The sequence below is a fragment of the Harpia harpyja genome, chromosome 19 (genome assembly GCF_026419915.1).
Source record: "Harpia harpyja isolate bHarHar1 chromosome 19, bHarHar1 primary haplotype, whole genome shotgun sequence".
NCBI lineage: Eukaryota > Metazoa > Chordata > Aves > Accipitriformes > Accipitridae > Harpia > Harpia harpyja.
The window spans coordinates 8,460,755-8,482,231 of NC_068958.1; the positions used below are offsets into that span (position 1 = coordinate 8,460,755).

The 21,477-nt window shown below is 43.8% G+C and overlaps 1 protein-coding gene across 1 annotated transcript in view; it reads left to right on the forward strand.

The window, feature by feature from the left end:
• The window catches only part of BRINP1 (BMP/retinoic acid inducible neural specific 1), an 88,013-nt gene that overhangs the window by 39,378 nt on the left and 27,158 nt on the right, over positions 1 to 21,477 (forward strand). The window contains exon 3 of the mRNA XM_052815409.1: positions 21,017 to 21,207. Coding sequence (XP_052671369.1) covers positions 21,017 to 21,207 — 191 coding nt within the window. The remainder of the gene's footprint in view (positions 1 to 21,016; positions 21,208 to 21,477) is intronic.

The following is a 21,477-nucleotide window of genomic DNA, read 5'->3' on the forward strand; positions in this document are numbered from 1 at the left end:
AGCACACCAGGGTCTGGAGGCTCAAATATGCCTGATACTGCAACAACCTCTCGTTCCCATGAATATTATGAAAAGACAGTGAAAGAGCTGTATATATAGGTCTGTATAGAGCTGTATACGTTACAGGTCCCAGCCTATAACTTATAGCTGGGACCTGTCTCTGGACTCTGACTGACTTAGTGATAGCTCTTGCAAGCATCCTGACACTGACCCCCCCCCGCTGATGTGGCTAGAGATCTTGTCGTTTCTGCACTAAAAGTGCCCCTTTGCAAGCTGCAAACAAAGGTTTCATGACTGGTAGTGACCGGCAGGTCTGCTGGAGCACCAACTGGGTTTAAGTGCTGATTTCAGTAGCTGACCCTCACAGTGCACTCAGGGGATTCAGCTTGGATGAGAACGCAAACACTGATCAGTGAGGGACACTGCCTCCCCACAGCTACCTGGAGGTGGAAGAAGCAGCATTATGTCGGGAGGGCAAAGGTGTTTTCGTTGTCTGTGCGTCCCTATCCAACCTCATTTTGCTTTTCCTCCCCTTTCTTTCATACTGGTTCTTTCCCTCTCAGCAAAGGAAAACCTGCCTATTGAGTATTCAGCATTAAATATTTCAGTGTTAGCTTCTAGCTCTTGAGCAAAAACTCAGAAAGAACATTACTTTTTACTTCCCCCCCAAATGTCTGGGACTCTCCCTGCGGAGTACAGGCACACAGCCTGGGTAGGGCTAGTTAGAGAGCTTGGTACACAGGAAGAACTGCGTGTTGCATGGTTAAGAGCAATCAAGAGAGACAGGAATAAGAAAAAAATGTTGTTAGCTTCATCTCTGGTTAAAGTTAAAGCTAAATGAATAGTCCCCAGCAGACTATGTTCTCCTTGCATTTTGTCTTCCTTCCCCGTTTTCCTCCCCGTACCCCCCATTCATACACAGACTGTGAAAGTCTCAGATTCCCCCCTCCCACCCGTAAAAGACTCCCGACTGTTTCTTGGGAGCATTTGATATCTGAAATCTGTGCTGTACCGATTCAGCAGGCGAGTGTTGCTGAGTCACATGATGAACTGTATCTCAAGACTATTTAGTGTCTCTTCAAAGCCCACACTTTTAGAGTCCTGTGATTATGTAAGAGTCTCAACTCAATTTTTAAAGTAAGTTTACGGCCCTCATAATTGCAGAGGAAAACTTGATAATACGACTCCTACATACTCAGAAAGCAGAAGGCAAAAAAGAAAAAAAAACCCTGAAGTTTATCAGATTTTAAAAGTCTTATGAATTTTAAAACCAATCTCTTAATTCTTTTTTGGAGCCTGACTCATGATTTTCAAACAGTTAGCAATAAGGCTGTAGGGATTGTAAGGCTGGTTTGTTATCTTATTAGATAACTTACATAAAATATCCAAACCCGTGGAGACTCAGAGATTGAGCATTGCACTTCAGTACACAGCTGGAGAGAACAGTGCCTTTTCTTCTGTATAGATGCTGAGAATCTCCTCTTAATCCAGGTCTCTAGTCACTACTGCAGCATAAATATTTCCCCAAATTATATTAGTGTTAATCATATGAATGAGAATAGCCATAATATTGATCTTCATAATACTTAGGTTATTAAATTTGAGTTTGAAGGTAGTTTTGTGGGGCAATTCATAATAGTAAATCTCGTCAGCATGCATAAGCAGGGAAAGCAAGCCACAGAGCAATAGCATTGCAAACCCAGAGAGAAATATATTCTAGAGTCTTCCATCCTACCACAAGATTGCACACCAAACAGACAACATGGGAATAAGTCAGCAATGCCAGAACTGAAGTTTTGCTAATCATTTGATAATCTCAGATTAATTTAATTGATCTGAAAGGGGAGAAAAGCCTTTGGATGTTGAAACAACTTGTTCCAATGTTTCTACGAGGTATATGCACCATGCAGGGGCACTTTATTCCTGGAATGTTGACATGCATACAAAGACAGGGATGCTGGTGTGATAAGATGGGGGGGGATTGCCACCATTACTGTTAAGAGGTGAGCTTGCATTCCACATACATGTTTACTCAAGCTGTCCACATTCAGTTTGAGTCATGCATACTGAAGAGGTAGGGAGGTAGCAGAGCATGCCATGCTTGTAGCTGTTCACAGAGCCTCATACATGCCTCTGTGCAGACAAGAGCATTCATGTTTGAGGTGCACGCAGATATTGGGGTGGCTGAAGCATCTTGCATGGCCCATGGTGGATTAAAGGAATTCTGAGAAAGGAAATCTGAGAATACTTTCCTGTGAAATGGCTCTATAGTAGGGGCTAGAAAAAGTCTTACCAGGTCTTCTAGCATATAACAAAGGAGGAAACAAGTGGAAGAGGCTGAATGCTACTATATAACAAGCTTACAGGATAATTGCCAACTGTATTTGGACTTAATTTTCTTCTGCAGAAGGGTCATAAAAATAAGTTTATTGTTTTCACTCCTGGGGGCTGAGATATTTGCATTATGTCTTTTAAAAACGACAGTGCTTTATCTCCCCACTTGAACACATCAGCTCCATTGGTGACTGTCTACTGTACGATTGTGGGTGAGCATCCAAAGGTAAAGACTTTATATGCACAGCTGCTGTCTGCTAGCTGCAGCTGTCTCAGCTGTCCTCCAGAGTCTTGCAAGTGTTTGTAACACTGGAGTGGGATATTCACTCACAGTGGCGGGGATTGTGACCAAAAGGGGAGCAGATCTGGTGAAGTTCTACAACGATGGAGGAAGGCAAATGACAGGATGGCAGTGTCTTTGCATTTTAGGTGTAATAAAATCATCTCAGTGAGGTAGAAAAATATTTTCTCCAAAGTGACAAAGTGACTCCATTTGTCAAAATGCTTTATTTTGTTGAATTGGATTCAACATATTTTTGAAGTCGTGGCCTCTCTGGTCACTAGTGACTATGGCGAAAGAGAGAGATCTAAGAAATGAGCTATTTTGACAAAATTTTGTCTAGTGAAAACATTACAAGCTGTTCCAGATTCTTCCAGCATGGAACAAAGCCAGATTCTGCAGCTCTGAAAGTGGCTACAAAAAGGAGTAATCTCCTGGACAGCTCCAGCCACAACTGAAGTCAGAGCTCTCCCAAACGTGAGCGATTTAAGCTTTGTCTGGAGACACAAAACTGAAGCCCTTACCAATTACAGATGAGTTATCATCAGGTGCCACAGGGACAGTGCAAAGGGACTGAGTAGTAAAGGATTAGTCAGTGCACACAGAAATATTGAGCAACTCACTACTACCTCCTATTGTGCTCATGCCAGTGGAAATCCTTCTTAGAACGGCGTATTTTATTCAATTTTTAAGAGCTCTCAATTTTTCATTTAGGAAAGGAAGTTGGAGCAGCGTCCAATCTGTAATCAATCAGTCCGCCTTTGCAGAAAAGCTCTGAGGAAGCGCTCTTGCTCTTTGGTCCTTTATCTTCTCTGTGAACTCACAGAAATTATATTTCTGAATGGGATTAAGAGTGAGGGAGAGGGAGAACTACAGCCAGGGCAATCCTCAACTAAATCTTATAGACCGCCATCCTGTAGTAAGTAGCCCTACCGAAACTATCCCCAACCACAACACTTCTGTCTCCTGTCAGAAGCAGCAGATGTTTCAGATAAGCTTGGCCCAGACTTAAAAAAGGTATTTAAGCACTTTGAGTAGGCACTTAACTGTCTAAGTGCCAAATTCCTGTAGATTTTAGTGGGCATTACAAAATCAGGAGCTTTGGAACAGGATCTGTCACAATCTTAAATGAGGCCATCCATAACATAAGCCATGAATTTATTATCCCTGGTAATAAATCACTAGAAATACACAATGATAAAAGGAGGAATAATAGACACAGCTCATTCAGGGATCTCAAAGCTCTTTGCAGCCATTACTTAGAGTTCCTTAGCTCTTCGATAGCTGAGGAAAAGGCTGGGTTTTGTTTGTTTGTTTTGAATGAATAAATTAATCATTAGTAAAATATTATGCAGTTCATCAAATATATTATTCACTAGCTATTTGTCAAAATAACAGCTCAGTCATATATTATCAGAACTAAACATTTATAATGTGTGTATATCTAGTCATCAGATGATTTATTCAGGCTTTTGTGGAATGAGTTAGTTATTGACCAGTTTAAATCGCCGCTCCCTTGGGAGGCAGAGACGTATTAGGTTGTAAGCTCTTGGTGAACTTGGACCATCTTTTTTGCTGCTTTGCTGTTCAGCACCTGACACCACAAGCCGAGTCCTGTGTCTGGGTTTCCTTTTGGCACTATCTCAGTAAAAATAGTTATAATTCTGTTTATCTATAGTCAATGCCAGGTCTATCTCAGGTAGGAAAATTCAACTACTTATTCAAGATCAAACTATGATCTGAGTTCTCCATGTTCTTGTAGGACCAGTGCCTGAACCCAACACCAAGGTCCTCATCCCTTCTTAGATATCTCAACTGTTTAGTGTCTCTCCACCTCCCAGCTGCAGGAAAAGAGGGTTTAGGAATCCCAGTTCCCTGCTCCGGGTGATAGATCACACAATTTCGTTAATGCTGGGAAAGAACAGAGGAGCCCTTTACCAGGTCCCTCCCAGCTCCTTCTCCCGTGCCAGCAAGCTGGCCTCCTTCCAAAAGTGCCTCAGCAGATCGAAGCTACGTGACTGACACTCACTGACTCCCCTTGTCATTTGCGACCAGCATCCCAGAAGGCTGCAGCTTCTTCCATGCCTTTATTGGTGTCAAACATCACAGCCTCTCCTCTGGGTTTTATTAGGGAAGCTGATGCCAAATCACCCAGCTTCCTCCTACTCGATAAAAAATGTTTATAACCCAGTAAATTCTAACATATCAGCAGCTTGTTATGGAGGGAAAAGGTCACTGGGAGAGAAAGAGAAAAAAAAAAAAAGGGTGCCCTTCCATCGGAAATTCTGGCTGGGTATATACGAAGGAGTTAGTGCCAGGAAAATATCTTTTGATATGATAAAGTCTCATAATAGAAAATGTTGCTGCAATACAGGCCTCGTTTCTTCAGATAAATATTTAATATAGATCACTAAAGATTAATCGAGTACAGAAAAGAGTCTCTCCTATGGCTGGTGTAAAGAAAACATCTTCTTGTTAATTTATTATGGAGCCTGAAATGAGAAAAATCCTATAGAGAGAAATGCAGGGTACGGTTTCCATAGAGAAGCAGCGCACCGCACCAGAATTTATTTAGTGTGTGGGCAGGGGCCTTCCCAGAACCAGCTGCAGCGTGGCGTTCGCGTGATAAAGAATCCCAATGTAGGAAGAAGCCTCACAGGCTCATCGTGTTTTGCTGATCTGACTCCTGCAGATCCCAGGGTTTCCAGAAATGGTGAGACCATAGGACCTATGGGCTCTCGGGAGCATGGTCCACCCTGGATGAAGACTATACGATGGCATGTATAACATCCCAAGCTGCTCCTCCAGGAAAGGGCAGTCAGTCCTTTTGGAGTAAGGTGATGCCCCAAGCTCACTGCGAGGAGAGGAGCCTGCAGTCTGATCCTGAAGGCTGCTTGCTTTAGCCAGAAGTCTCCGTAAGCATCTCCCTGACAGCTTCTCCAAGGCATTGTGGCCATTTCACACTATGCTTCTGACTGTTATTATGTAGCAAAGAATCCAGGGTGCTGGTGTGAGATTTCCATCTCCCACGATGCTGGGATGTATTTAGTCAGCTCCATTGTGATGAGTAAATGACAGGATCCTTTTGCTTTCTACGACATCGTCCACAGAAACCATCTCCCCAACCATTTTGCAGGCTTAAATAGGACAGTTACAGAGAATAAATCATAAATAGCAGCAGAGACAGTGTGAGGGAGAAAATAAGAGAGTCACAGGCAAGGGGGGAGAGAAAAAAGATACAATTTCAGCTGAGACTGAAATGGAACAGAGTCGATGAGATGGAGAGATACATGAAAGTTGTTCCAGATGGCCAGCCCTACTGATGCGAAGCCTTTTGCACCACCAGCATCTGCCACATGTGAATGACCACTTGCTTTTAGATGAGCAGTGGAAGTGGGCAGGAGAATCTGGTGGATCTGTCTGTGCTCAGGGATGGGGGAAGAGAGGAGCCCCCTCCTGAAGTGCATGTTTTAGAGACCAAAAACAACTCTGGAGAGAAGGAGGCTGTAACATTTTTCCACCTCTCCAACAAACCATGTCTAATTGTTTCTCCAGAGGTGATACTTTCTCTGTTTTCCTACTTGACTTTTTCCTGCGGACACCTTTTCTGTTTTGGGAATGTTTGTGTCAAGCGGTTGACCAAATGCTAGTCCACATGTTTAGCTCTCCCCAGGAGAGAGGCCAAGGGAAGGAAGGTTGAATGCCACCAGTCAGATCCTAGTCATACTGCTCTGTGCATTGCTGGGAGCCATTCAGGAAACATAGCTAAGAGGAAAATGGGAAAAACAGAGTTAGAAAAGAGTTGCCTTTAGTTTTGTGGCATATGCAACGCAAAGTGTCTCTTCTGCTGCTGCCAGGCCTAGCTGATCTCTCAGGACACTGTTTTTTGGCTCACATGGAAGACGGTGGAAGGACAGAGAGGCTTTAGCATCTGGTATCACAACCCAAGGAACGTGGGACTAAAAGGACCCTCCAGGGTCACAGCTTCCCATCTCCCACTCTGCCAGGCACAGCGTTTTGCCATTTGAAGAATTACAGTCCTATACCTCTTGGACAGTACAGGTCGTCTCTTCGCAGACTGCATCTCCCAGGTCTTAGCTGCTCCCAGAACCCAAGTAACAACTGAAAACCTACATAATATTTCTCTCCGGTTCTACCACATGCTAATGGACTTGATACAGGTGTGACTGGATGGCAGGCTCTAGCCTGGGGCTATCCTGGGGAAAGACTAACAGATTTTTAATAGCAGCAGGGACCGTTGCAGTCATCTAATATAAAACTAATCTGCATTTAGAACATTTATTTGTGGCATGTGGCACAGATCTGGTCAGGAGAATTGCAACAGCTAAACCACCCCCAGGATAACCCGGGGCTGATCAAGGGGCTCTTATTTTCATCTCTGCAAACACTGCGACTGCACTGCAGTTTGGCCCCTGTCACCTTGGCAGGGGCTTTCATCAGCCGTGCCCCTCCGACTCTGTCTGTCATGCTTCGTACTCCCGCCGCAGTGAGCCACAGATATAATCTATGGAACACAAACATGATTTTATAATAAGTTTTCTATGCAGCCAGGATAAAATGCCAAACAGAATCAGAAAACAATCAGTCAGTGAAACTCGGCACTGCTGATGAGTGCGCTGTTTGTAACGGTTCAGTGCCCAGGAAGATTGAGGCTTTAAATACAGCCACCACCTGCCCTTCCAAACACGAGGATAAGTGGGGCACAGAGAGACAGGCGGGCAGGGGGACAAGGCTCAGGGAAGTGGGAATACCCAGTACATCTCCTGTTGGGAATAAGTTAAACCAGGAACAATATCAGAGCTGCAAAAAGACACCTTAGTATGCAGTTGCTGCTTCTTATAGCCAGAGATCAGCAAATTCGCCAGCAGCTGGGCTTTGTAAGTAAGAGGACGAGGGGCAGGGACAAACAGGTCTGCTGCAGAGACAATATTTGAGCGAGAAAAACATGCACTTATTGTGGAAGCCTCTGGGTGATGCTCTTGCACAGGGCCGTGTCATTGATTCCTCCCACGGTAGGCAGTTTTAGGACGCCTCTCTCCCCTGCATCAGGCTTGCAACAGCCCCTGCCCCGAACAAGTTAAAGTTTACATCAGGTTCTATGTCCTGCCACAAAAATACGATCTGTAGGGCCCTAAATCTGTACTGCTCAGCCCAATGCAACAGCTGGGGGAGAGAAAAAAAGAAAGGAGGGTTGGGAAGCATGAAGAGGGGAAGCAACTCCACCAAAGAGCTGGAGAAAGAAGAAAACGGAGTGCCTTCGCATGGAGGGGAGTGCTCTAAAGCATCCTGCTGGCCTGAGCAGCAGCTCAGCTCAGCTCAGCTGGCAGTTTTCCCTAGTTCAGGAGAGGGTAGGGCTGTGCCCCAGGGGATAACTACCTAACCCATGGCAAGGAGGCAGACTTCAACCTGTCCCCCTTCTTCCTGACACTTGCCTGGGCACTGGGAGTTTTGAGGTTTCTAGTCAGTAGCAGGAAACATTGGGACCAACTCTCTACCAGACTGCACAGATTTTTTTTTTTTTCCCTCCAGTATTTGCAAGAGTTCAGGGATTCATACTAGCTTTTTTCCTGTCTTCTTTAAGTACTCCAGGCTTGAGTCATATAATTGTATAACTCACAACTTCCATTTAAAAAATAAGAATAGGCTGTCTTTTAGGATTGCAAAGAAAAGCCAGAAAATACGAGTCTTTAAATCTCAAAACCCAGAAGGCAAATAAAAAGCATTGCAGATACTGTTGTTTTGTTCAGTAGATAAATATATACATATGCATGTGCTTCAAAATTCTGGGGTCCAGTTCATTATTTCTGAGCAGAGGCTCAGATGTGCAATAGCACATAATCCCTTTTATTCAGGCATATGATGGCTGTAGCTAGCGTAGGAGCTGGTGCTTTGTGCTTTGCCCAGTCTTCACCCCCCTGAAGTAACCATGAGGGGAGGTCTTCTCCTTAGCTTTTCTGCAGAATGTGATTCCCTCAGACTAAGTTCCCCTTACCTTACCTCAGAGAGATCCTGACTTTAACTTAACACAAACAAAAAAGCCTACCATGAAAGAAAGCAGCACAGGCAAGAGGGGAAGAACCAACCCCATAGAAGCTCTCACCCAAACTCAGCAAAGGATTCCCAAGCCACAATAAAAGCACAAATACTTGCCAAGCCAAAATGAAAATCTGAGACATAAGAACCCTTACTAAAGAATAACCCCCTTCACCCTCTATTTCACTCCCTACTAAACTTAAAACCCCACAACCCTCCCTACACAGCTGACCTCTCTTTCCCCCTAAATAGACTTTGAACGGTGAGGCTATAAATCTTTGCAGCTGGCCTTATCCTGTCCTACAGGAAAGAGCTGTGTAGTCATGGAAGGAGATTGTGCCCTTTGCTCAGCAGCAGGGCTCAGCTTCAGTCCTCTGTCCCAAACCCTAAATTTTGATGCGGGAGAGCGGCTCTGCTTGCAGTTACAGACCTGCTGGGCTTTGAGACTGCCTTTGCATGTGGGGCTTGACACTGCCTGCACTGAAGTTGAGGAGGTTTTGCTCTTAGCTTTTCTGAGACCTGAATTTCACATCTGGACCTTAGCATGTGAGTGGATTTTGCTTTGTAGCTGAATTAAGTGATTTGTGCAGACAGGTGCTTATGTGGCTCTGTGTGTGTTATGGGGCAGTTTGCAGTTTGTGTGTACTGCCCTTTCACTCAACTCTCTCCACCATGCTGCAGGTTTTATGCCCACAGCATGGGTGTAACAATCCCTCTCAGCTATTTTAGGTGTGTTTGAGGCTCAGTCAGCTAAGGAAGCACTCTGGTGGTCCATTTTACACTAGAACAGCCTCCTGGCTATGGTATATTCATAAAATTGCAGGAATTCAGACAGACACAACCTGAAGTGGTACAGACTAGCATTGCTGGAGGCCTTAGAGATCTTCAACCTTCTCTCCCAGACCATCCGGCATGATGTTCTTTGCTGATTTGAACACAACAGAGTCAGCAATCAACATAACCTTCCCAAAGGAAGTGGTTTGCATTTCATTAGATTAATTTCACAGCCTTTGGGGTCCTATTATCTTGTAGAAGATAAATGCCAGGGGCGTGTATTTGATCACTCTCACTTTTGCTATAGGTTGGGTCCAATACCTTCCCTGTGGCAGGACTCCAGCTCACTCCACTTCATGTTTTTCCCCTGCTTGCACGTGGCCCTCGTACAATTCCTCCCCAAAGGGCTGGGACTTGGGAATCTAATGATTTTTAATAGACATGTACTTCTGCCCCTGCTTCTGTTCTCTGTGACTGTTGTGGGGTTGTGTTTGCCCATTGCCACTGCCCCTCTTAGCCTTACTGAGGATGATGTGGGAAGCGGGGCACTCCGCTGAACTGAGCCCTGAGCAGGCAGCAAGGACTCTGGACAGGAGCGTTTCTTGGCACCGGCAAAATGGGCAGCTGCCTGGGGCAGCAAGTTTGGGCATGACCCCCCCATCCACTTCAGTCCTTGCTGGTGAAATACTTTGGCCTGTCTCTAGATCTGGGTTAATTTTGTTCATAGCTGTGCTGCATGCTAGATCTCTTCCTTGAAAAAGTTGTTCATCCCCTGCTGCCTTAGCTTCTCTGTCTACAGTGACACATTTGTTTAAAAGTGCTTTGAGATCCATGTATCAAAGTCACAAATAACAGCTAAAGGAAACATGACTCATGATTGGGAAATTGCTAAGCATGTGCCTGAATAACCAAGTGCTTCAAAGCTTCACAAACAGATCCCAGAAAACAAAAGCATTTGCGTTCACTAGTCCCAGTTCTCTGGATAGGACAGGACAAAAATAAAGCTTTTCTTTTATGAAGTGTTGCACAAAAAGCATGGTTGTCTTTTTATTGCAGACCACTTTGTGGCATGCAAAAAGATTGCCTTTCTTCAAGAGTTTGTGAATTTTTATTTTATTGTAGTCTTTTTATTTCCTCCATCAAAACATGTCTGAGTTTGAAATGGCATGACTAGGAATGAAAATTAAATACATCAAGACTGATTTTTGTTGAAATGAGATTTTTGAGCAACCAGGGAATGTTCAAGGCTTTCTCACAGCTTGTGTTCAGGTTTTTTGCTAAAGAGGGATGTAGTCTGAGGAAATGGGTCACCTTTTTCCTAGAGAAAATTTCTTCAATTTTACTGTAATTCTGAAATGTCACAGGCTTTTTGGGACAGGGTTTTTTTTTTTAATCTTGAACAAAGCACAAATGTCTCTGATTATGGATGGCTTGAATTTCGCTGCAGCTGTACTCTGCAGCTTAATTTTTTTAGCCCTTCACCTCTTACCTTATGCCCATTGCCAGTAATTTCAGGCCTGGTTACCATCTGAATCCTATATTGAGAGGGGACAGCCTTTGCCTATAGCCACTGTGTATATCCCTGCTTACTGGATGTCACTTAAAATAGCAACCCTTGGCAGGTAGCCTGAACGTAAAAGCACGGCTTGGAAAATAAAGGGATGTGGAGCCACAGATCTTAGGGTGAAGGCACAGAAAGAGATGTCCTGAGGAACTGTGAGGACAACCACTGTTTTCTCCTAAACCAACTTGGAGGAAATAATGTCACAGCACTATAGGAATAAAGTAGCAAGGATCAGTGTGGGAGGGGAGCATGGTTTTATTTTATGATGTCAAAACAGTTTCTGTTCACTGGGACTCTCATACCTCCACCATGTACTCACAAATGCTTTCTGCAAGATCCCTTGCAATGGCATGGGTGATGAAGGATGTTAGTCCTCATCACATCTGGGTTATTCTGAGGCTGGTGACCATGTGTTGGATCTAGGTATGCCTTTAAGAACAGGCAATGATTGGTCCATCTGTCCTGTTGCATCTCTGCATGTCATGATTTCCCTGCATATTCTCTAAATGCAGCCTGGAGTATGCCCTTCCATCTGAAGGGATGGGTGTGGACCCCCTTCACTTCACTTAACCTGGACAAAAGCCCCTCAGCTAGCCTGCAGCAAAAGATCCCTGCTGTAAACAGGTGGCTTTGTCAACTGGCTGTCTTTAGGCATCCAAGCTGCCCACCAGCACCTGCCTTACGTGATGGCTAGTGTCTCCATCAGCTGAGAATGACTCAGGGGCGAGGGGGTGGACTAGAGGGGGCAGCTTTCCCATCACTGCCTGCTCTTGCCAAGCCCGCAAGTGTGGTAGCTGTGCCCAGGTGGCTTTGCCAGGACTGCCCTGAGGGCACAGCTGGGTGTAGGAGGCAGGAGGGGCTTTCTATTTAAACATCACTTTCTTTTTTTTTTTTTTTTTTTTTTTTTCCCCCCTCCTGCCATAGTGAATTTGAGCCTTTGCCAAGTGAGTAGCACAACTGACCGAGGGGGGGTGATGGCTCCATTTTCTAACAACAGTTCAAGTTTTGAAACATGGTTGCATGCTGCTTTGGAGAAAATTTTGTGCTTTTTGAGAAGAAGGGCAATCAAGGCTAAATTTCCGATACTTACTTTCCTAGTATTGACAAATGCTGTGTTTAAGTTGCCAGTAGTGCAACAGCCAGGTACCCTAGCCTGTAATGTGAGAAATTAAGGTTCAAGTCCACATTTCTCACAGTTTTTTCATCTGAGTTAACTGTGAATCATGATAAGTAAAGAGCAAAGCTTGGGGCTGTGGTGTCACAGGCTGAGGTTATCAGCTTGCTACAGCTAAAATGAGGAAAAAAAGCCTGTAGTCCACACACCTATATCTTCAGGAAATGAAGCAAGTGCAGTTTAATGAAATGACTTGTTCCAAGCTATGTTCTTGTTACAGCCTTTGATTCATGCTGTTGTGCTCATATGAACAGTGGTAGGCAGTGAATCTAGATGGTGAATTATGGGGCAGGGCAGGCCTAGCTTGCTGAGGGGCTCCATGGGGTAAAGAGTGCTCACCATGACTTAGCATGGGCCGGTTCTCCCCTGGGTGATTTGTTATCTGCTCTTTAAATTAAAATGTGTCTGCCTATCTTCTATTTCAAACTTGCTTTCAAAAGTAACAGATTTAAATGCTTTCATGTACTACTAAGCCATAGGAGGGACTTCATCAAGAGTTCAATCCTTTAACCTACTGGAGTCCAAACAAACACTTCAATGTGAAGAGGTCTCTTTTTTGGGGGGGGTGGTTGTTTGTTTTTTGGGGTTTTTTTTCCCCATACCAGTTGCTACAGCACAAGACTGAACACTTTGGGGCCTTTTCCTGTCTATGCCCCGTGCTCCTATACAGCCTTAGTTAATTGCCTCACCATCCTGTGTCTCAGCTTCCCTTCCATCCTGTTGTTGGCTAAGTCTAATTGGTTGATGTGTGCCATCAGCTCTCTGGACGAGAATCGTGTGTTGAGCAAAGGAGTGTACAGGAAGGGAATTGGAAGAAGTGAGGAGAAGAGAACCTAAAGTTGTACCAATTATTCCAAGTTTCCTCAAGAATATCTAAAATTCCTTCAATGACTCAGATGTTTCCATCTGTTGCTTCAAAACTGCTGTTCTTTGAAAGCATCTTCTTGGCAGCTGCTTGACTTCCCAGGATCTGCTTGATCCTGAATTCTGGGTCAAACTCATAGAAACATAAATCCAGGAGACCATGCTATAAAAATTATCAGTGTCATTATAATCATAACTGTAGAACTCAAAATGCCTGATTCATAGTTTCTCTAGGCTACCTCAGATATTTTAGTGGAGAATTGTTCTGGCTGCATCTCTTGTGATTTTTATCATAATTCACAGTGAAGGAATGGGTGTCTCTTTATTGTCCATTCCAGTGCTTGGAGCACAGGGCCCTGCAGCCTGTTAGAATAGCTTCCTCAGTAGCTTAATAAACCATGTCTAGTTTAGGTAAGCTATTAGGAAGAAAACAGCAACAGAACAGAACATTTCCTATTGTTGATAATGTTTGTTAAGCTGCAGCGGTGCTAACAATGCTGGGAGCTCTTGTAGAGATGTCACTCCGGCTTCTAGCAGCAAGTATCAACCACTATGTAAATTGTAGTGGCTTAGAAGAAGTGCCATCAGCCCAATGCTGAAAATGGCTGAAATGGTGTTAACAGTAATGGGAACTACTTACAAGCAAGTCTCCAGGGTGGACAAGGCTTAAGTAGGCTGGTGTTGGTAAGGGTATCTCTAGTGCCCGAGGTGCGTGCTTTTTGCAATGAAATCTGCACAAAGAACATTATGGGGAAAGTTGAGTGGAATAAATGTCCCACAAGCAGTTTGCACTGTAACTTGATGGGGGTGATGAAAGGGAATTGTAGCAGCTGACTCAGGTGAAATACCAGAACAGATCAATAGATGACAGATGAAGGTAGCTGGTGAGTTTACTCTTTGTTGAAGAAGTTTAGAAATCACTATGTGTTATCTGAGGATGCATAAACATGTAACTTGGAGGCGACCCCACTCAGTTGAAGGGGTAGTAACCTACTCGGCCATGTTTGCTTGTGATTGTCTGATCGCGAGGGTAGCTATGTCTAGATTTGCAGTCACAGCTAGGAGTCATAGCCACGTCCTGGCCGTGATGAAATTTAATAATAAGCAAACTTAGTAATCATCAAATTTAATGACCTATCTTTTAACTTGTACTTACCTATGCTGAATCACTCGGCTTTGACTCTAGTAATAAATTTCTTCCAGCTTCATCTTTTTTTAAACAAATCAATCTTTTCAGCACCCAGCAATTACATGTTGCCTCCTAAGAGACCCAAGTGTAGTCCCATGCTAAGAAAGAACACAAGACTCAGTCATGTCTGTCTGATTGGTTTTTAATTCAGTGCTGGAACAATCTGTTTACCAAGGCGCTTTCAAGGTCGCATGAAATCCACCTAACTTTGAAGTAATTTTCTTTCTTTTTGCTTTTTGCAAACTTCATGTCATTCTGGACCTATTATTTACCTCCCTCTCCTTCTACAAAAAAACCTTCCAAGTTTTCAATCCTGGAACAATTTCATATTTTTAAGAAAAATATCAGAGAGGTGAAAACAAAACTCTGTTTATAACAGGAAAATCCAACAGGCTGAAATGATTGCCCAGAAAAGGGGAGGTAGTTGATGTTTCAGACACCTCAGTCAACACCAAGCACATGGCCAAAGTATAGATCAAGAAAAAAAGCAACAGAAGATTTTTCCATTGTCCTGTGGAGACAGGTGAAGGAGTAAGTCCAACAGCATAGTTTTATTTCTGCCATATGATTCTGTTGAATGATCCAAACACTGATGGTCTTCTCCTTGGGTTCAGTCCTATCCAGGTAAATGCCCTTATAGGAGGAATAAAACTGCTGCAGACAGCACAGCATTTATCAATAGATCAATAGTCAATTTATTTATCTTATTCACGTGCCAGCTGTCATATGTGAGCCTGTCTGCTTGCCTGGTTGTTATGCAAAATGCTGTCAGACTTTCAGCTTAAGTGATTTCTTTCTCATACTTCTCTGGAATTAGATTTCTGTATTTTTTTTTTCTCTCTCTCATGGCAGAGCTTCATCCTCTGTCTAATTTGGAACTAGTTTGAATCTACGGACTGGAGTTTTCTTAAATAGATTAGGGGGGATGAGTGCCAAACGCTCACAGGAAACTAATTCTTGTAGGTCCTTTGAAAAGCTCAGCTTTGAAGACTGACTTCTTCATGCTGGCCTAGATAGAGAAGAGGCCAAGCTGCAGAGGAAACTGCTAAAGGAATATTGCACTGCTCAGCTTGGGGCTGTCTGGTATTTTGAGGGCACAGACTAGAAACAAAACATCACTGACCCCATCATAATCACAGATGCCCCATACAGACTCATATTAAGCCAGATCTGGCAGTAAAAGATAAGCATTATAGTGCTGTTGTCATGCTCGTATCCTGTCCCCGTGGCATTGTTTACAGAGTCAAGGGCTCACATTAACCTGGAAGAGTTATCACCCTGAGGACTGAAGATAACTATTATTTTGTGCAGCCCATGACTGGGACAATTAGGTTGAGAAAAGGAAAGACAAAACAAAAACATCAAACCAACAGCTCTGTTGTAGTAGCATCTGGGAGGATTCTGGATGACTTTGGGCTAAGTGTCTGATGCTAACACAAAACTTGTGTTTTACCTGAGCTAAAATCTGTCTGGTTTGGTTCACACTCATTCTAACAGCTAATAACACTTGCCTGCAACATACATAGGGGTGTCCAAAAATGTCTGTGTTAATGATTGTGAGGTGCTTGGCTGAAAACAAGGGGCAAAGACGTGTCTAGATGGACGCCGTTGTATATACACCAAAATCCAAGAGAGCAAGAAAGCTCTAGGAGTTCTCTGTCTCTGACTGGGGATCCTACTGACATCAGAGAGTCAATAATGTGTGCAGTATGCCAGGTGGAGGACATTAAGCAATGTTTGTATCTTGCTGTTACTGAAAAGCTGTGTTGCCTTTGGAAAGGCTCTGTCTGCTCATCACCTATGGGAGCAGTTGACGGCTTTTGAGCTATGCTCTCTAAAAAAGATAAAGAACCACTGAACAGAAAGGAGCTGGTGCCTTCTCCTTGCCAAGTTCCCAGGGAGCGGTGGGGCTGGTCCTGTTTGCTGAGTGTGCACTGTGAGTGGGATGCACTAACTGCCCTGCAGGCCCTGAAGGAAATATATCCAGCAGCAGGAGGTCTTGGGGTGTTCCAGTTAGCATGACAGTTATAGGCTTTGTTCAGTGTCTTCCTGCTCTGCTTTTTTCCCTCTTTTTCAAACAGTCTCTGTCTCGATCATTGTTTAATGCATTTAATTTCTTTTTTGTTTCAAGCGCCAGCCCCCGAGGTCTGTACTGAACTTGTTTCTTCACTTACATCCTTTGGTTGTCTTGGCCATTTGAAAATGGGGAATTTAATTTGCTCTGACGGCCTCTCTCTTTCAGACTTCTCACCCCGGGTAGAGATGCACATGCCCTTGGATTCTCCTAGCCTCTCTGCTGGTGCAGTAGAGGGTCTGGGTGATGTACCCGTTCCAGGCTTTTGACTTTTCCTCCCTCTTCAATATTTTTTCCCCCTTTTTTCTGTTTCCCTTGAGGGGTCATAGTGCTAATGAGCACTGAGACATCCCTAGTGGCCCCCTTTGTCTCTGACATGCGTGGCCTTGATGGCGAGCTCATTAACACAAACTCTGAAGGGGCAAGTCTTTTCTCAGATATAGCCGTATACAAATGAAATGTATCCCCTTACTGTGACAAGGAGAAAGGCCTGAAATATGCATATCTGCCTCCGTAAGGCAGTAGTTCATCCCTCTATTTCCTCTCACCTCCCTTCCCCCTTTAGCATTAGCACTTCCTACCCCTTCCAGCCATTAAAAGAGTAGGCTCTTTGGTGCTTTCACCAGACATTAGAGAGCAGACTCCCCTCCACTGACCTGGCAGGCATTTTCCTGGGTATGCTCCACATTAGCATGGGCTGTCTACACTGGCGAGACATTAGAGCATAAACAAGTGCCTCTCCCCCCACTACTCAGACGTTAGGTCATAGTTTCTCCTTAACCCGCTTCTGCATCAGGGATACAGACTCTTCTTCCTCCTTGCTAAGAGGTTTATGATCTTTATGAAGCCCTTAAAAGCTTCCCCACTGGCAGAAGTTCAGGTACTTGCTAGGGATTTCCCCTGAGGGTCAGAAGACTGTACTAATCCTAACTGTATCGTGGGGTGCCATCATAATCCTGGTCAAGTCTTTGCAACTTCTCCACCTGGAAAATGAGCAAGCAACAGTGCAATATTTCTCTTTTATAAAGTGCCTTGAGACCTGTAGAGGCCTCACCTGTGCTTTCCAGGCAGTGGCACTGAGACTGTGGTGTCACCGATGGTTCTGAGAAGCAATGAAATGGCATCCAAGAATGATTTCTGGGAGGAAAGTTTTCAGTGTCGTTTTGCACATACCATCCATGAATCCAAGGCCTCGGTAGATCCTCCAAAGATTCACAGATTCAAGGATTCAGTGATGACAAACAGATGAGAGCACGCTTACCTAGCCCAGTGCCATGGATTCAGTTTTGGCCAATAGCAGCTGCTTCTGCAGAAAATGCAATTAAGTCTAGCATTGAAAGTTAATAGAAAACCTGTTCTTGGAGGTGTTTCTTCAAAGAATTCAGGAGTTACAGGTTGGATCATTCCCTAAGGCCAGAGCTATACTGTTCCCTGCAAGTCTCTCTCTTTTTTTTTATCACCTCAATAATTCTAAGTTATTTCACTACCCATATCTATTAATGTTAAGTCCATTTTCCAAAATTGTACCATTATCTTGGCCTCGGTTGCATCTTACAGCACAGAATTCTATAGGTGACATGGAAGATTGCTAGTATTTAGAGGGTTGCTTTCAATGTAAAATATTCTGGAACTGGGGAAGCCAATACATATTTGTGGTCATTAATCAGGAAGCTTAACAATAGCATATCATTTGCTTGACCAATCCCAACCAATCAACAGCACAGAAAGAGAGAATACAGCGAAATACTATGCAAAACCTTAAAAAAAAAAAAAAGCTTGAAAAATGTCACTAAGTAAATTCAAATAATGCATAAATTAGAGGGAATTGCAACTGGCTCATGGATATTCTATGAGCAGAAGATAAACATCTAAGTTAGTTGCATAAATTATTCATCATAACGTATTTGCTCAGCTTTTCTCATCAGCTATGAAAGCCACACATCCAAGCGTTTGGAGAGTATAATAGAACTGGGCTTTCACCTCAATGATATGCCCTAGGAGTAGGAAGTCCTGGGGAGGGATGGCATGCATAAGAACTGAGTGGAAAAAGTCTCCTTCACTATGATGTTTTAGATGTGGATGTTGCTAAGGGCTTGCATGAATGGGGACTGGAATTGTCTCTTGGCAGCAGGCAAGGTTGAAGATACGGCAATGATTTCTTTTAACCTCCTTCTTTTGCCTCCTGCCAGTGGTGTCACGAGATGATCTTGGACCTGATGTAAAAAATGAACCCACTTTCCCAACACACTCTTTACCAAATTTTCATTCTCTGTTCCTACCTTCTCCCATCTGTATTGCCCACTGCTTTCCAGTGCATGGTCCAAATTGTAACTGTTTGCCCTGTCCATCTCCATGCACTGAACTGAGACACTCCTAGGGTTTGGGTGTTGATATATCAGTACTTGATCAGCTGCATGTTTCAACTCTATGGTCTTCGCTTTGGAATAGATAACTTGGCAGTAACAGCAGCAAATTCTCTGTACTTTGTCAGGGAACATAAAGCATTCCTCCAGCCCTTTCTAAAAGCATGCTGGCTCTGGAAGGCTCTAGTCCCTCCTGACTTTATTGATAATGCTTGCAGGAAGCAGTAATCTGAAAGCAAAAGTGTGCTTGAGTTTTACAATAAGTAATAACCGTCTCTTTGGAGAGGAAGCACAGATAGCATTTTTCCTATGCTTGCTAGTTATGATCTTTATGGTAGGAACATGGGAATCTCTATTTATTCTAAAACCTTGCTTGTCTTTTAGCATCCAGATCTGCATGTTCCCATGCAGTGTAACTGGTGAAGGGACCATTCCTTCTTCATGCAAAGGGGATTTCCTTGTATAGCGAGACTTGGGATTGCCACTCTAATCAGGAATGATTAGAGCAACCTCTTTATAGTGTCAGAGAGAAGCTATCTGTCTACTTTTAAGGTTTTATTGATCATTAAAATCAACTGTGGGACCCCTGAACATACCTATTCCACAGATACTAAGTACTGGACTTTTACACTATTCTGGGACAGCAGAGAAAAAACCCTATATTCTACTCCATACAGTGAATACATGGACATTAATAATGTAGTCATTATCTGCAGACAGCTTTGAAGCCAATGGTCTGTGTTTTCTCCACTCCTGGTATTAAGATCCTGGTGTATGGGGGTTGTTTTGGTTGGGTTTGGGTGTTTTTGGCCTTTTGACAGAGGTTTTTCTAGAAAAGACCAGTGTTTCTGCAGATTTCAAGGTTTGACACTAATGACTCTTAGGATGTGGTAAGAGGGGTGTTTTGTTTTGGCATTTTTACTTGGCTTGTGAAAGCCTAGGAGCTACAGAGAGGGCATTAGCTCAGGTGTAAGGAGATGTTTTGAAGCAAAAAGCTGGCACTTTGCTATTTTAATGAATGCAACTGCTGTTAGGCAGCCTGGGGTGCAATCAAAATAAATACATGCATAATTGCATTAAGTAAAATAACCTAACACACATAAAGTGGACTGGGTATAGAATCAACCTGGAGAAAAAAAGATCTGGTTTGTGATCATTGCTTTGCAACTGATTTACAGCACTTCCTAAATCTGCCTGCATGTCAGGTTCTCTACCAGCAAAGTGGGATTGCCAGCGCTGGTTGACACACAGTGATAGAAAGTGCCGCGTCAGTGCCAAGTATTGTCATGCCTATTATTTAAATGAAATTTTTGTCTTAAACCCGAGTTACAGGAATAAGTGAATGAAAAGTGTCAGAGAAGCTTGTGACTTGATTATCTGGGAGATAGCTTAAGATAGTGCAAGTGCATTGTAGGAGAGTGGTTATAAATGATATCCTTTCCTTTTAAGAAGGCCTTTCTCAATATTTTTCAAAGGACATTAATAGGTTTCTCATCTCTTAGGTGCTCAGCTGGTGATGTATTTCAGAGGCCTGATTTTTAGATCCAGGTGTGTAAGGTTTTCTCTAGGCATTTCCCTCTGTGTTGTTTCAAAATGGATACCTGCAATAGAGCTGCTTTTGCAAACATTAACTTTATTTTTTTCCCAGTTGTTATCAGTTTAAAAGAAGGGATTTGAAAATCACTTTATAGGTTTTTTTTAAAAAAAAGAAAGAAAACCAAACAAACCCTCCATTTTCATCCTGGCCTCTGTTTATATCTGAATCGATCCTTTTAGATGGTTTATCAAGCGTATTGTTTTTCAAAACGATCCTTTGCTGTACTCTTGGTGCTGAAAGATTAAGATGTTTGGAGAAAGTGTGTTTCCTTCTGCCTTGCTTTCCAAAAGCATGCCAGGAAGGCTTGTGGACATGGGAATATAGCAATGATCAGACTGGTCTAGATCTACAGTCTATCTGACCAGCCCTTTTGCTGACAGAAACCAGAATTTACTGCTTTATGGAGAAGTGTAAGAGCCCAAAGTGTGTGAGGGTGAAAGGACCAGCCTGCTTTCTTTGTAGAGAAATGCGGTCCTCGGCCAGACATCTCTGGAGACTCTCAGGCTACCTCCTCATCAGCCCAGATGTGTGATCCTCAAAGTGTGTTGTTATTGTGCAGTAATGTCTCGCTTTTCCTCTTCTCCTCCCCCTCCCCCTCTGTCTAGCCTTGTGGCCTCACGTGTGTATCCATGTGGGGGTATCCAACAGGATCGTCCCCTTCATCATCCTCCCTCCCTGCTCTCAGTGGCTCTGCCTGCCCCTCTGGACTCAAAGCCTCACCCCTGTTGTGTTCCTGTGTTGTCGCATAGGGAGTTTGCCCGTTGGAAGGTGAGGAACACAGCCATCGAGCGGAGGGACCTGCTCCACAATCCACTGCCCCTGATGCCTGAGTTTCAGAGGAGCATCCGCCTCCTGGGCAGGAGACCCACCACGCAGCAGTTCATTGATACCATCATCAAAAAGTACGGCACCCACATCCTCATCTCTGCCACCCTGGGAGGTAGGTGGCAACCTGGGCTGCTTTCTTACACGGGTGGTGTTGGTGGGATGGCGAAGGCACTGGACAGCACCTGCAAACCACGGCCGTGCTGCGTGGAGGCTGGCTGGTAGCACAAAGCCAGGCTGCAGCTCCCCCCACCAAAGCCTGTCACATCGTCAGACGGTGTGAAAACCCCCAGGGTACAAATAGCCTTTGCAAATGAATTCACGGCGCAATGCGTGTGAGTTTGGCATCTGTGATACGTGTGCACCTGTGCTCCTCTGACAACAG